The following is a 16,453-nucleotide window of genomic DNA, read 5'->3' on the forward strand; positions in this document are numbered from 1 at the left end:
TACGGGTGGGAGCCCGGGGTTAGAGTTATGGCTACGCTACTGCTCAGGGTCCCCAGCCCTGAGGCCCGAGGGCCGAATCCAGCCGACCTGGACCCCAGGCTGCGTGCCGAGTTCCCCCTTTCCTTCAGGCATTGGCCGAGCGCATGTTTCCATACTGTGGAACGTTAAGTGAACTTGTTCAGCTTCCAGAACTATTTGGCTTCACGGTAAAGGAATGGAAACAGAAGGCAGAAGGATGTAAAAAACAGTGGTGGGAGAGTGTAGAAAGGAAAGCTGGAAGATAGTAAACAAGGGCAGACTTAAAGGAATTTGTGTGTTCCCAAAGGTTGCTGGGGCAGCTGGAAAGAACCTCATGTGACGACTGTGATGGAGGCCAGTGGTCCACAAAGTCGGAGGTACTTGTCCCCGGGAGGTGCACAAGACACATCATTGTTGGTCGTGCGCGGTGAATTACACCTGTAATCCCAGCACTCTGGGAGGCCGAGGCGACAGGATCGTTTGAGCTCAGGAGTTTGAGACCAGCCTTAGCAAGAGCAAGACCCCGTCTCTACTAAAAATAGAAAGAAATTATATGGACAGCTAAAAATATATATAGAAAAAATTAGCCAGGCATGGTGGTGCATGCCTGTAGTCCCAGCTACTTGGAGGCTGAGGCAGTAGGATTGCTTGAGCCCAGGAGTTTGAGGTTGCTGTGAGCTAGGTTGATGCCAAGGCACTCTAGCCCGGGCAACAGAGTGAGACTCTGTCTCAAAACCAAACAAAAAAAAAGACACATCATTGTGGGTGTGAAAAAAAAACAACCTGTAGGCCGGGTGCGGTGGCTCACGCCTGTAATCCCAGCCCTTTGGGAGGCCGAGGCAGGAGGATCGGTTGAGCTCAGGAGTTCGAGACCAGCCTGAGCAAGAACGAGACCCTGTTTCTACTAAAAGTAGAAAAATTAGCCTGGCATTCTGGCCTGCTCCTGTAGTCCCAGCTACTCAGGAGGCTGAGGTAGGAGGATCGCTTGACCCCAGGAGTTGGAGGTTGCAGTGAGCTATAATTACACTGCTGCATTCTAGCCAGGGTGACTGGAGCGAAACTCTGCCTAAAAACAAACAAACAAACAAACAAACAAAAACTATAGGATCTCTAATTTTTCAAATTAATAATTTATATTTAAATTTATTTTAAAACATTTATTATAAAAGTTTATTTTTCTGTGTGTTCTATAAAGTTCAAATTAGTACATGCGTATGACATGCAAGCAAATATACACATGTTGGGGGTGCATGCTCAAAAGGATTTCATGTGTGGATGATCATAAACATTCACAGCAAGCCTGGTGCGGTGGCCCATGCCTGTAATCCTAGCACTTTGAGAGGCCGAGGTGGGAGGATCACTTGAGCCCAGGAGTTCGAGGCTACAGTGGAAGATCCTGTCTCAAACAAAAACATTCATAGCCATAGCTCAAGGTTGTTCTTTAGCCTCCCAGGACCAGTATGACATAAGCGATTTGCGAGTTTGTACTTGGTATCCCAGAATGTTGGTACTGTCCCTCTTAAGTGAGGTTGAGGGGTCCTGATGTAAGTAGGCAGTACTTAGAGCTAGGACAGGTGAGAGGGCTGGGCTTGGCACATGCTGGGGCTGAATATTGTAGTTTGGAAAATGGCAGTGGGGGTAGGGGCTGTCCTGTCTGAGGATGGGGTAAAATTGGCCAGAGGGAAAAGGGGGATGGGCTGGAAGAGCCAGGGAAGGGAAATCAAAAAGATGTGTTCCTCTTAGAGGAAACCTACTTTTTTTTTTTTTTTTTTTTTGAGACAGAGTCTCACTGTGTCACCTGGGCTAGAGTGCCATGGCGTCAGCCTCGCTCACAGCAACCTCAAAGTCCTGGGCTCAAGTGATTATCCTGCCTCAGCCTTCTGAGTAGCTGGGATTATAGGTGTGAACCACTGTGCCTGGCCAGGAAACTGAAATTTCTATATTACAATTGCCTGTGCTTTGGGGCCTACCTGATGCTGTCAGTGAAACTCACCTGGACCTGGCCATTTGGTAGCCACCAACTCCCATTGTGTGCCAGGGGTCAAGTAGAGCAAATGCAGTCATAAGACCACTCTCCATTATCGTCAATCACTTGAGCCTTCCCTGAAAAGCCACAGTGGGCAGGTGGGATGGCTGACATGAAGAATTCGGTGGCTTTGTCTGCAGCAAAAGGGCACTGCTAAATTAAAGGCCAGAGAACGTTTGTGGCGGGTTTAGGGGATTAATAATTTACCCCAGAAGAGAAGGAGGAAGGGCTCTACGAATGAGGCAAGGATACCTAGTTTCAAATGAGAAGTCATCTGGACTGAGAGGACAGATGGAACAAATAAATGATAGCAACAGTGGAAACAATATAAATGCACTTCAGATGGGAGACCTGCCACTGTATTATGTAATAAGATCACAGTGGGGACCCTGAGAGGAATGCCTACTTCCTGCTCTTCAGGCAGGGGCCTCCAGGAATACTCTGTGATAAATAAGTAGTAGGCATGGAAGGCGTATGTGAGTATATGCACAAATATGGGGTGCACTTAGTATTTACAGGGAAGTGTAGTGACAGCTGTCGTTTTTGCCTGCCCAGCATTAGGTCACAGTGCTTCTATTTTTTGGGGGGGACCCATCCCTCCTCTGCTCTCAGAACACATGATTTGCATGTGGATCACCCTAATGCTGGTCCCTGGGGTGGGCACATGCCCAAGTGTAGCCAGTCAGAGCCACTCAGAGTAGTGTGAGGATAAGCCCATAATCCAACCTGGACCAGTGAGAATTAGTCCCCAGGAACTTGTACTGGAACTGTTGAGAATGTCATCGTAAATAACAGAGAGGGAGACTCTAAAAGAAAATGATATTTATTCAGGAATAGAGCACCGCAATGGGAATACATGTGCCATAGCAAACTATGTGCATATTCAGGGAGGTAAAGGAAGACAAAGTTTTTTTTTAAAGGAAAAATGAGGAGGATCACATAATTGTTTTGAGATAATTATCCCTGGCTACAAGGATTAATAACAACAATGGCATCAGTACAAGTTTGGACAGACAGTTGCTGGGCAGATGTCCTCACAGAAATATTTTTTTGTGTGTGTAAGGTTGTGATAGCCTTTGTGCAAGGTCGTGTTTTTTGCAGTTTCTAGTATCAGGCATTTGTGCAAGAGAACCCTCCCTTCATGGCTTTCCTCAGCTCTGTTTTGCTTTTCTTTTTCTTTCTTTCTTTTTTTAAACAAGTCACTCCATTTTGAGTCTGACAACTTTCACAGGAAGGTGAGAGCCCTCCCTTTTCTGCTGGAGTTGCTAAACTGGGACTTCTATTATTGCCCCCCTACCCGGGAAGATGGTATGTTAGAAAATGAAGCAAATGCAGAAAAAAGCAGAGGCAAGAGATGGAGATATCCCATGTCCTGGTGACATTATTGGAGCTAGAGTCACCCGTGAGCTTTAGGGTCTGTAACAGGAACAATGCATGCCACTCCCCATTTTTTTTTTTTTTTTTTGCTTATGCCAGTTTGAGTTTGAATTCTGGCACTTGTAACTGAGGATGTCCTCACTCCTAAAGGGTAGGCCTGAGGGCAGCGCCCTGGCAAAGCAGGCGCGCAGGAGCTAGAGGGCTTCACCTCCGTGCGGTAAGTCAGGCAGGCTGTGCTGCGCCGCAGCAGCTTTCCAGCCTGTGTTGGGCCAAGTAGGGGATACAACTGGCATACTCTTTCCATCTCTGTGATGCTGGTGACCCCCTGTGAGGGTGCAGCCCAATGAGAAGGTAGGGGTTGTCACTGTGGCTTACTCCCGTGTTCCTGGTGTGCAGCACAGTACCTGGGCCAATGCAAGCACTTGGTGAATGTTTGGTGAACAAATGAACTGAGTGAACAAATGGAGGAAGATGGGGCAATCACAGTAGTTGTTTGAGAGGTACAGTGGGGTCCATGCCCCGCCCAGCCTTGCAGTGTGGACCTTCAGTGAGGTTCTGTTTCACTTGGGGGCAATCTATAAACTTGTGGAATTCTACTTATCTGGCTCCTAATCTCCCACTCCATGGAAACTCCCCTGTGCTCACCAGAGACCTTTACCTTTTTTGTGCAGTGGGGCCAATGGCAGTACTTCCTTGCTAGGGTTGTTGTGAGGACTGTGAAGGTAACTTCAGTATAATCAAAGTATCGATGGAAGAACTAAGCTGAGATTTGATTTAACATATCAGGACTGTGGGGCGTGCAGATGAGACAACATTGGCCATGTGTTGATCACTGCGGAAGACGGGTGATGGGTACATCAAAGTTGATTACAGTGGACCCTTAGTATCTGGGGAAGATTGGTCTTCAGACCCTCTGGGGATACCAAAATCCATGGATGTCCCAGTCCTTGATATAAAATGGCATAATATTTGCATATAACCTAACACATCCTCTTATCTTCCCATATAGTTTAAATCATCTCTAGGTTACTTATCATAACCAATATAATGTGACTGCTATGCAGATAGCTGATACATTGTATTGTTTTTATAGTTGTGTGTGTGTTTTTTAAAAATATTTTCAGTCTGTGATTGGTTGAATCCCTAGAAGTGGAATGCACAAATACAGGGGGCTGTCTGTATACTTTTCTACTTCTGAAGATGTTTGTTATTTTCCATAATATGTTTTTTTGTTGTTGTTTGTTTGTTTTGGAGACAGAGTCTCGCTCTGTCACCCCAGCTAGAGTGCAGTGGCGTTATCATAGCTCTGCAACCTCAAACTCCTGAGCTCAAGCAATCCTCCTGCCTCAGCCTCCTGAGTAGCTGGGAGGACAGGTGCACACCAGGCCCGGCTAATTTTTCTATTTTTGGTAGAGACGGGGTCTCACTCTTGCTCAGGCTGTTCTCAAACTCCTGACCTCAAATGATCAGCCCACCTTGACCTCCCAGAGTGCTAGGATTACAGGCGTGAGCCACCATGCCCAGCCCATATGAGGCTTAAAAAAATGAATATATGTACGATACTATAATGGTACATGTCATTACACATTTTTGCCAAAATCCATAGGATGTGCAACACCCAGAGCAGACCCTGATGTCAAGTATGGGTTTTGGATGCCACTGAAGCACCAGTGCAAGCTCATCAGTGTGGACAAATGGGGCACTGGGGGTTGTTGGGGTATAGGGGAGCTCTCTGTACTTTTTCTCAGTTTTGCTGTGAACTGAAAATGGCTCTAAAAAAGAAAGTCTACTTAAAAAAGGAACACATGTATAATGTGGTGGGCTCAGAGTCCGGGCTGGGTGCTGGCTGCTGTGATCACCATCTGCAGAGCAAGTGAAATAAATGGGCCCTCCTCACTCCTCTTGCTCAGCCTTTGCAGTCCTGGCCTCGCGCTCACCTCCTCCCTGGTGAGCCTGTCCTCCTAGGCACCTAAGTCGACCCTGCTGGCTTCTTAAATACGTTTATTTCTTGGCTGGCTGCGGTGGCTCAGCCCTGTAGTCCCAGCACTTTGGGAGGCCAAGGCAGAAGGATCACTTGAGCCCAGGAATTTGAGGCTGCAGTAAGCTATGATTGTAGCACTGTACTCCAGCCTGGGTGACAAAGCAAGACTTTGTCCCTCTCCACCAAAAAAAAAAAAAACAACAACAACAAAAAAAAAACCAAACAAAAAACAAACAAATAAACAAAAAAAACAACCTTTCATTTCTTGATGTTTTGTTTGCCCTCTGAACTCTCCGTGGCACAGGCAGCACTTAACTTCTAGGAGTCAAAGGCTCGGGAAGCCCATTGCCAGGGCAGGATTCTTAAGTCCTTTGCTCCCGACACGGCCTAGAGGATGCCTGACTGGCACCTCAGATTACCATGATGCCCGATTCCTCCCATCTTTGAGATGCCAAATAGCCCACGTGACTTGACACTTCACAGCCCTGACTTCAAAGGCAGCCAAAGTCTGTGGCAGACACACTAGCTCTTGAAGGAGGCAGGGGGTAAGGGCGAGGCACCCATGCTGGGTCTGGAGTCGGCGAGTTTCCTGCGGCCCCAGACTGCAGAACCCTCTCTCCCAGGCAGAGCTAGGGTGGTGCCAACTGGGGAGCTGCTCTACCCACCACTTGTCTCACATCTCAGCCACAGCCTGTCGGGGCAGGAGCCCTGGAGACAAAGGCTGTCTGCTAAAGCCATGGGGGCAGGTTGACTGAACCTACGGGGCTTGTCCCCATCCATCCCCACAGGACACCACCACCCCTGACTGTCCACTGATGACAACATCTGAATGCACTTTATTCCATTGGGGGCCATCAATTTATTAAGAGGTCATCTAGAAGGTGGGCCCTCTGACAAACTGCAGGAGCCACCACGCGCTGCGTTAGGGACTGTGATCAGGCTCCAGCTACCCCACCACCCCAGGCTAGCCTGCTCCAAAGGGGCCCCTTCCTGCTGAGTGCCAGGCAGGAGGCAGGCAGGCTCACAGAGTGGCCAGCAGGCTTGACTCACCAGAAGGAATCACACTGGAAACCGGTTTAGCCTGCAGCGCAGTGCGTGGCTCTGGGAGAGGCTCTGGAAGATGCCCCAACCTGCCAGGTGCAGCTACCCGACTTGTACAGAGGGTGAGCACCCAGGGCCCTTCCAGCTAGGACACTTGGGAACTGGGAAGGAGATGGCATGAGGGACAGAGGAGGAAAGGGCTGAGTGGGGACTGACCAAGGGGAGCAGCTTAAGGAAAAGAAAGAGATGGGCACCTGGGCTCATGTGACAAAGTGTGACAGAGCCGGCCCCTACAGCCCCCACCACTTTGAGGCCACACTCTGGTCACCACCTCAGAGCCCTGCTGTGTTGGGGCAAGGGAGCGCTCCCACCCGGGCGTGGGGTGTGGGGCTCAGCCCTGCACCGGTGCCGCCACCTGCCGCCCGCTGGGCAGTGCATGCGCCTCCCTCAGCCTGGGCCTCCCTGGGCCTGGTCCTGGCACCCCGCTGTGCTAGCTGGCCGTGCTCCTCCGTGGGATGCAGCCTTCCATCTCCAGCGCCTCGGGCCAGCCTTCGTACTTGTTGGTGTGTTTACTGTTCTTCACATGCTGCGGGCCAGGGGGGCAGGAAGTCATGGCCTCAGTCCTCTGAGACAGAAGCAGGCCAGGGCCCAGGCTTTCAGTCCCCTTATGCCATGTCGACCACCTGTGTGCTCTTGGGGCACTCGCCCCCTTGCCTGTCCCAGGGAAAAACGGCAACAACTGCACTGGCCCGTCCCCTTGCAGGTGGAGTGGTGGATCAACTTCTTTGCACTTATGTGGGCCTGGCACGCACCAAGAAGGCGTGTGTGTGTGTGTGTGTGTGTGTGTGTGTGTGTGTGTATGTGTGTGTGTGTGTGGGCAGGGGGGGGTGTCTGCAACCCTCACTCGACCCGCGGGGAGCTGCTGGAAGCTACAGCAAGAACAAGGCCAGAGGGGGCATTTTTTGAGGGGGTGGGACTTGAGCTGCTCATTTGGTAGCCAGAGCCTTCCAGAAATCACTGGAGCAGCCTGTTTGCATGTGGTGGAGATCAGGGCTTGGGAGTACCGTGGTTTTCGCCAGGCTGGGAGCCTCCTAAAGGTGAGGACAGAGCCCTCTTGGCACAGGGCCTGACGGCCCCAGAGGAAAGCCAGGGCTGGCAGGAGAAGGACGTGCAGTGCGAATCAGGGATACAGGGTTTCTGGAGGATCAGGCCAGGACTGAGCACCCTGAAGATGTTTGGGAGGAAGGTGTTCGGTTGTGAGTCTTGTCAACATGAAAACGTCGCTGTTTAAAGACTCTTGAGGGTGAAATACATATTGGACAGGGAAGGTCAAAGTTACTGCCCCTCCCTGCACAGATGGCAAGGGGGGCCAGCACCATCCCGGATGGGGATGATGGGACACAGGTGGGGCAGAATTCAGAGAAGGCTGTGGTGTCAACAGAGAGGAATCTGGTGGGACGCGAGGAGAAGGGGCAGACAGGCCGCCCAGGCTGGCAGGCAGACGTGCCAGGCTCTCCACCATACCTGCTCAAAGGGGCTCTTGTTTTGCACGCCCTTGGCCCCCACAAACACCCAGCTGTCCCGGAAAGCCAGCTCCTTGGCATTCCTGCTGCCCAGATCGCTGAAAAGCTTTCTGGTCTCTTCATTCATCCTGAAGCACAGAAGGGAAAAAAATGAGCAGTCACTATAGAAGGCCAAGGCTGGGGCCGGCCTTGGCAAGCACTTACTTGGTGGCTGGGTCGTCGTAGGATGCCACAAACACCAGAGTGCCTTCGTGCAGCGGCCGAATAAACTTCAACAGATCGTTGACATCTGGGGGGTGGGCAGGTCCCATGGAACATGGAGTATCAGGTACCACTGAGCACCCCTCTCCCACCAGCCTCTGTTCTCCAAATGAGGAAACTCACGTAGGGATTGGGCCTGGGACGTGCCCCACCAAGGGTCACCGTAAGTGCAGGGATAAACTGGTATGAGAAGCTAGGGGTGTCCCCATGACCATACACAGCCTCTAGACAAAGATGGTGATCTTGCCCCTCCCCCAGGCTTCTTTGAACCCAAGGATGCCCTTGAGAAGCCCCAAGCGCATGGACGAGTGCATGGACGCAGAGCAGCATTTCAGGGCAACGACACTCAGTCACAAAGCAAGAGATCGTGGCTGCCACTCACCTCCGGCCCACATGTCAAAGGCCCGGGCCTCAATGAGCTCACCGCTGACCCCTGAATCAAGAGGAAGGGAGGGAGGGGCCCTGCTGGGTGAGCTGCCAGGGCAACTGTACCCTAGCACCTCAGCACCCCAGGCCAGGCTCAGGACACAGCAGGTGGGTGGCAATTGGATACAGCCCTTCTGGAAGCTTTTCAGACATCCCCCCATATTCTCCTTGTTCAGACAGCTACATCCCACTCAAAGCCACAGAGCCTCTGTCTGGCATTTGGGACCTTCCAGGGACTCCCCATGAAACACCCTCCAATCTCCTAGAATCTTCTGGTTCTTTACTGATATCATGCTTTTGTTCACTGAGTCACTTCCTCTGTGGAGCCTTCAGCTTGCAGACTCTTTCCCAGGCCTCCCTGGGAGTTCCTGAAGGGGAGGGCAGGGGAGGGCATATATCCAGAAGCCTCCTGGGGTGGGGGTGGGAAGGAGGGTGGCAGGTCATGGCACAGCTCCCACCTCTCTGACCCCTCAGCACAGAGGACTCACCATTCACCAGGGCGATGTTCAGCCCACGACCCACATTGTCCTTGACACTGCTCATGAGCCTGGCAGGGGAATGAGACCTCGTGTGGGCACATCTCCACTCCCCCTCACAGACCTGCCCTGGAATCCCCCATGCCTCTCCCCAACCCCCAGTCATCCCAGGGAGCTCACATCTTGTCCTCGAGGCAGATCTTAGGCCCAATGACGTTGGCAGCCCCGCTGACCATGCGGAAGGCCAGGTGCTCCTCAGGACACGGCTGGGGTAGACCGCACTTGTACTTCCTGGCCCGTGGCTCTGGGCAGGGACAGCAGGTGTGACCCATGGACCTGGCCCTGGGGTCACCTGAGATCTGACAGGTGGAGGTCAGGACCAGCCCACAGGGTTCAACAAGTGACCACAGAGAAGGGAACTAGCATGTGAGGGGAACACAGCTCAGGCCAAGGCTAGGGAAACTTCCATAGATACTATGTCCTGCTGGTGAGGTGACAGGAACCTCAGGGAGAAGGCTTTTCTGCTACTGGTGGGAGAAGAGAAAGGAGGATGAGGGAACGAAGGGGTGGAGAAAGTCAGGCTGGGGCACGCAGCCAGACTGCTCGCCGGCAAGGAGGGTGTGGGGTGTTGCCAGTCCCCTGGTTTCCACGGGGGCCGGGGATGGGGTGGCCTCTGTTACAGGTTGAACTGTTTCTGCACCAAAGATATGTTGAAGTCCTAACCCCAGTACCTCAAAATATGACCTTGTTTGGAAATAGGGCCTTTTCAGATAAATTAAGATGAGGTCATACTGGAGTAGGTTGGGCCCTTAATGCAACATGACTGATGTCCTCATGAGAAGAGAAGACACAGACACACGCAGAGGGAAGACAGGTGTGTGACAATGAAGGCAGAGAATAGAATGATGCAGCCACAGGCCAGGGTATGCCTGGAGCTACCAGAAGCTAGGAGAGGCAAGGAAGGAACCTCCTCTAGAGCTTTCAGAGAGAGAGTGTAGCCCTACTGGTACCTCGATTTCAGACTTCAGCTTCCAGAGTTGCAAGAGAATAAATTTCTGTTGTTTAAGCCACCCAGCTTGTGATACTTCGTTACAGCAGCTCCAGAAAATTGATACAGAGTTTAGTACCAGGAAGTAGGGTACTTATGTAACAAATACCTAAAATATGTGGAAATGACTTTGGAACTGGGTAATGAGGTGAGGCTCGTCTCAGTCCATTTTCTGCTGCTATAACAGAAGGCACTAATGGGGTAATTTATAAGGAAAAGAGATTTATTTGGCTTGTGGTTCTGGAGGCTGGGAAGCCCAAATGCATGGTGCCGGCATCTAGTGAGGGTCATCCCATGGCAGAAGGGCAGAAGGCAGAAGCACTCACACAAGACAAAGAGAAAAAGAAGGTTGAACTTCTGTGATAACTAACCCACTCCCATGACATAGGCATTAATCCACACATGATGCTTACCCCTCATGACCTAATCACCTCTTAAAGGCCCCACCCCCTAAAACCATTACATTGATAATTAAATTTCAACATGAGTTTTGGAGGGTACATTCAAACCATAGCAAGGCTGTAGACCTTTGAGGTGCATGTTAGAAAAATCTAGATTGCCTTTAAGAGACTGTTGGTAGAAATAGACATTAAAGGCAATTCTGTTAAGGGCTCAGAAAGCAGAAAGGAGAACAATAGAGAAAGCTTCTATCATCGTAGAGAATACATACATTATCATGAATAGAATGCTGCTAGAAATATGCATGTTAAAGGTGCCTTTGGTTAGGTCTCAGCGGGAAATGGGGAACATGCTACTAGACACTGGAGGAAAGGTGATCCTTGTTATAAAGTGGCAAAGAACCCGGCCAACTTGTGTTCTAGTGTTTCGTAGAAAGCAGGACTTGTAAGCGCTGAACTTGGATATTTAGCTGAGAACATTTCCAAGCAAAGGTTTGAAGGCGTGGCCTGATTTCTCCCTGCTGTTTACAGTAAAATGTGATAGAAGAGAGAACAAGGAATTGAGGAACTGTTAAGCATGAAGGAACCGGAATGTGAAGATTTAGAAAACCTTCAGCCTAATCTCATATTGCAAAAGATGAGAAGGCAGCCTCTGGAGAGAACACCAGGGCTGTGGCTGGCTGGGCGTTTGCTAAAGAGATGAAGCCTGTGACTTGTGGATCCACTCAAGCCTCTTGGCAGAAGTTTGGAACAGAGACCAGGCTATCCACGGGGGATCCATAGAAGAGTCTCTTATGCATAGCATGGACCCCCATGCACTGCACAAGAGACCAATAAGGTTTGAGAGAATTTTACGCCAGCAGAAACACTGCCACCCTGGACTGAAAGGAACAGAGATGGGACGAAAGGAAAGAAGGGTGACTCCAAAGGGAGAGCCATGGATGCAGAGGCCAGAGAGGGCACAGGCCCAGAGAGTGGGACTGTTTCCCATTTCAGAAAATGTCATCACCCCAGCAGGCCCAGAGGACAGAGCATCAGGCCACAGAGGAGTCTTCTCTGGCCTTGAACCTAATAGAATTTTTCCTGCTGGGTTCTGGACTTGCTTGGGACTGGTGACCTGTTTTTTTCCTTCCAATTTCTATCCTACGCCTGCCTGCCCATTGCATTCTGGCAGCAGGTAACTTGTTTTCTAGGTTCACAGCACGCAGGCAGCCCTGCTGGGCTGTGATAGCTAGTTCGGGGAGGAATTAACGGAGAATAGAAACCCTGGAGGACTAGGGGGCAGGCAGGCCTGTTACAAAGACAGTATGAGGGATGGGCACAAGGGAGGAGCATGGAGGTGACAGGAGCCTTACCTGCAGTCACTGAGCTCTCTGGGCCTGTGGATACAAAGAGTTGTTTCTGTTAGCGTGGAGGCCTCCTGGAGCCTGCAGCAGGGCACCCTGGCCCTATACCACAAACTCAAAGTGGAGGAGCTGTCAGGCTCAGCAGCCAGGGGCTAAGAGAGGCTGACCTTGGCATACTATCTGCTCAAGTCTAAATCATGTTCAGATGGAAAACTCCCTACTCCAGGAAAAGGGTGAATTGGAATTGTAAACAGTACACAGGTGACCTATTACCAGTCGACAAAGTATAGAGTCCACTCCCCAGCTCAGAGTCTAGCAGAAAGCCTGCGGGAGCAACTAGGGCATCGTTCCCAACGCTCAGTGGAAGCCTCCCTGCCCCTCACTCTGACCCTGCTGACTTTGATCAGGCACAGAATTCTAATTATCGAGTGTTGGCATTCCCTGCTGGAGAAACTGGGTGGTGGGAGAAGGCTGCACTTGATGCCAGGAGACAGACTGGGGACAGCTGGAGGTAGCCTGCCAGGGAGGCGAAAGAAAACCCAAGCCACCCCCCACCCCTCAAGCCTCAGCCACAGGCCCAGGCAGCCACCCTGGTGGTGAACTCCATAGCAGGGCAAGGAAGGGTCCCACACTCACTGGTGAAGAGTTGCTGGATGCGAGGAAAGCCACTGCCAGGCCCACCCAGGAGGATGCTGACTACGATCCAGGTGAGACCCACAGTGACGACTAGGGCCACAATGCGGAGGGGGCCTAGAGGCAGGACAGACATGGGGCAAGCCCACCTCAGACGCCAGGTAACTTCAGAATGAACCCACAGCCTGTGATGACCAGGTCTCCCCTTCCACTTGGGAAGAAGTGACTGGAGGACAGGAGGGTGGGGACCTATAGCCATCCACCAGGCCTGAGAGGGAGACTCAAGCTCCCGGGCAGGCGAAAGTAGGAAACCGACTTCAAAGCCAAAGCCTGCCAGGTTTGGCTCTCCCTGGCAGGTTTACAGGGGACTTCCAGAACTCCCTGCTCCAGAGGGGCTCCAGCCCTTCCCCAGAAACCCCTTCTACTTCCTGCCTCTGAGACTTCCAATGTACTTGTGCCCCCCATCCGCCTCTCCTTTCCTCCTGTTCCGATAGAAAGGGTCCCTACTCCTTGTTAATACCAGTCCCTTCACCTGTCGTGAGCTGGATCCCTCTCTACCTTGCTCTTTCTCCTGTATATTCAACACCTCCCATCTTAAGAAATCAAAGATAAAGTTCTCCTTCAAAACCTCATCCCCATCCTCACTCCCCTAACCTTCCTCTTCCCTTGTCAAACCTTTTGAAAGTCATCTATGCTCACTCTTTCCAACATCTCACCTCCCAATCTTTCCCCAACCTGCTCCAATGTGGCCTTGCATCCACCACCCCAGGAACATAGCATGTTGCCAAGGCCACCGATGATCTTCATGGTGTCATTGCCCCTGGTCACCTGTCAGCCCTCATCTTCCTCGACCTCTCAGTGGGCTGCCCATGTCTTGACAGACACACTTCTCTACTGATACCACACTCTCCTGACCTGACCTCTCTGCATACTCATTCTCCTTGGTTAGAGTGCCTTTCTCTACCTCCCCTTAAAAGCTGGACACTCCCAGACTTCTGTCCCAGGCTGCCTTCTCTACCCATACTCTTTTTAGATGATCTCATCTACTCCCAAATCTTGAATTGACCACCTATTTTCTAGTTCCAGCTTTGACTTCTCTTGAACTCATGCCAGCCAGTTCCTCATTTGCCAGCTCCATAAAGCTGCTACCTCAGCAGGTCTGAACTCCAATTCTTGAGTTCTATGCTCCATCCCACCCAGCTTATCCCTCCCCAAGGATCTTGTCTTAGTTGTCCAGCTCTCACCAGGGCTGTCATTCTCACCAGGGCTGTCATCCGGTTCACACCCAACCCCACAGCCACTTCTATCAGTTCCTCTCTAAGACCACGCCTCCCCACCTCGGCTGACTCCCCGCCCCCTCTCTCTCACTACTCATTTTCCAGAAAGCAGCCAGCCCGCTATTTGGGTTTGGGAGATAACTGACTATACTGATCCTTATGTCATAGCTCGGGGAACTAAAGTCCTCAGAGGTGAAAGGATTTACTCAAGGTCACAGAATGAATGTTTGTGCACAGTCCTCCATTTCCAAAATCAAACCCAGTGGTCCACCCGAGACCCTCCAGACACAGATGTCGGGACACCTGAGCCTCCAGCCAGGTTCCCTTTTCAAGTCCTTCCTGCTCGTTGTGGAAGCCACCCACCTGCCAACCTCATGTCCACTCCTCCCGCTGGGTTGGGCTGGGACCGCCGGCAGGTGTACTGTTTGGGGACCGTGCGCTCTGGGGGAACAAAGCGGAAGAGCAGGTTTGGGTGGGAGTCAGGCGGAAACCTGTGCTGGGCCCCTGCTGCGGGGGGCGCGATCGGTACTACCATTTGTTCATCCAACCACCTGGCCGGTCTAGGCTCCTCAGGAACGCGAGAGAAACTCTGCCTGGCCTGGAGGGGCCCAAGGATCCTATCAGCTCACGATCGTGCCCACAGGAGCCTCCAGGGCTCGGACGTGGAAGTAGTTTTCCCGGACTTGGGCCCCTCTCGTGGGAGGCCCGGGACTCGGAGGGTTTCTCCGGTCCTGGGGGCCGGCGACGCAGGCCGGGCCTGCTGGGGACTTGCCTGGCCGTGGGGAGACGTGGGCTCGGTCAGGGAGGTGCCCTGTCGGGCCGGTGGCCCCGCTCCGCTCGGCGACAGGAGGAAGGGGAGCTGCGCAGAGGGGTCAGGAAGGCCCGGGAATGGCGGCCCGGGGAGAGGCCACAGCCGGCCGACACCACCCCTGTCATCGGCTGGGGCCGCGCAGCCCAGTTGCCGGGCTCTGCGCAGGCCCCACCTCCAGGCCCGCCTCTAGCTTTCGCTCCAGCCGCCGAGTGGGAGGGGCCTTATCGGGCCCCTCCCCCCGCCGGCTCCGCCTCTGCAGCGCGCCCTGACAGCCTCAGGTCGCAGAATGGGAGGGTTGGCCCCCCCATCCTGCTTATGCCCCGCCCCAGAAGTCCCCCTCGGACACCTGTTGGGTGCGAGATCTCCGCCTACGTGGGCTTGTAGGGGTGGATCTCCGCTCGAGCCCTAATGTCAGATTTCTGAGGCGTGGGAAGGGGTTAGATGGATCTGGAGGCACGATGAGAAATTGTTCCAAAGTTGACATATGTGCTTTTTAAAAACCAGGGAGGTACAGAAGCGCCTTGCAGTCTGTTGTCTGTGTAGAAGCGCGTGCCTGCTGCCTCAAGGGTCACTCTTATAACAGGAGAGGCGTCGGAAGCGCTCCTTGGACACACTTGAAAGCTCTTAGCTGCTTCTCCCGCCTCGTCGTTCAAGCCTCCTCCCCCCAGAGAGGTGCTCCTGCAGTTTTCTTTGTCCGCATTCCACCCTAAGGGCAAAGGAAAATAAACACTTTCTGGAGGAGTGGAGGCGGCTTTCACAACAAGCAATTGATTTTGAGACCTCTTGGGTTCAGCCCTACAAGTAACGTGACTTTTGCGTTCTACACAACTCTATTTTCACTTGAAAACAAACTGACATCCCTAGTTCCTTAACAATGAGAAAAACGGAGGCTCTAGAAACAGCTGTGCCAGGCTTCCCCCGCGGCTCCAGGCAGTGCTAGACACCCAGCCAGCAGCGTGTGTTAGGGTGGAAAGCCTAGTAGGTGCTCATGGCGCGGGTGGAGAAAGATTTCTCACACAGAGATTAAGATACAAAAGTCAAAAAGTTTATTTTACCCTTTAGAAGGCCAGAGAGAATAAGAGAGAGAGAGGGAGAAGCGGGGGGAAGAGAGCAGGGAGACGGCGTGGCATCCCAAAGAAAGAATGGAGATGCCAGCAGCGAGGCCAAATGGCTTGCTGCTTTTATGGAGACAAAGAGAAAAATAGTCATTGTTGTGGAGTAATTACTAGGTAGCTGCGAGACATCAGGTTGTCCGTCTTTCTCGTTTTCTCTCTGTTCCTGCGGACTTGGTTATCTCTGAAATGTAGCCAGGCTTATCACAGGGGATATGATTTTGCCCCTGAGATATGGTTTTCCTCAAGACCTGAAGTTTACCGCCCTATAGTCTGTCCGCGAGCTTCTCAGGAACTCCTTTAGGCTGTAAAGCAGATTCTAAAAGCTGTGAGCTGGGGAATGTAAAGAGAAAGGTTTACATTTCCTTACAGCTCTTTTCAGGTGTTTGTGAAAACAGAGTCCCAGCAGGTTGCCTGCCAGCAGGGAGAGCAGAGAGCTCTTTGTCACAGGATTGATCTTTAACTGTTATTAGAAAATTAGGGGATTAGATATTTTCCTGTTATTTCAGCAAAGCCATCCTTAGAGCATGGACGTGGGGTGGCCTCCAGTTGGCCCTTCACCAGTCACCCCAACTCCGCCTGGCTGGCCTGGCTGCCTGGCTCTCTCCCCTCCATGCCTTCACTCACGCTGTCCCCCAACCCTGCCCGGCCCTCTCTGCCCGTCAAAGCCCGAGCCAAGCTCCCCTCCCTTTCACGGGA

The 16,453-nt window shown here is 52.1% G+C and overlaps 1 protein-coding gene across 1 annotated transcript; it reads right to left on the reverse strand.

The window, feature by feature from the left end:
- Positions 1-6,215: 6,215 nt before the first annotated feature.
- FAM3A (FAM3 metabolism regulating signaling molecule A) lies at positions 6,216-14,818 on the reverse strand. The gene is made up of 10 exons (XM_045538254.1): positions 14,604-14,818; positions 14,195-14,272; positions 12,558-12,671; positions 11,931-11,954; positions 9,310-9,433; positions 9,142-9,200; positions 8,610-8,660; positions 8,171-8,255; positions 7,968-8,094; positions 6,216-7,029 (listed from the first exon to the last, which is right to left on the reverse strand). Exons 2-10 carry the CDS (start codon positions 14,205-14,207, stop codon positions 6,934-6,936), a joined length of 693 nt encoding a protein of 230 aa, XP_045394210.1. The 5' UTR covers positions 14,208-14,272; positions 14,604-14,818; the 3' UTR covers positions 6,216-6,933.
- Between the last annotated feature and the right edge of the window lie 1,635 nt (positions 14,819-16,453).

Source organism: Lemur catta, chromosome X (genome assembly GCF_020740605.2).
Source record: "Lemur catta isolate mLemCat1 chromosome X, mLemCat1.pri, whole genome shotgun sequence".
NCBI classification, from domain to species: domain Eukaryota; kingdom Metazoa; phylum Chordata; class Mammalia; order Primates; family Lemuridae; genus Lemur; species Lemur catta.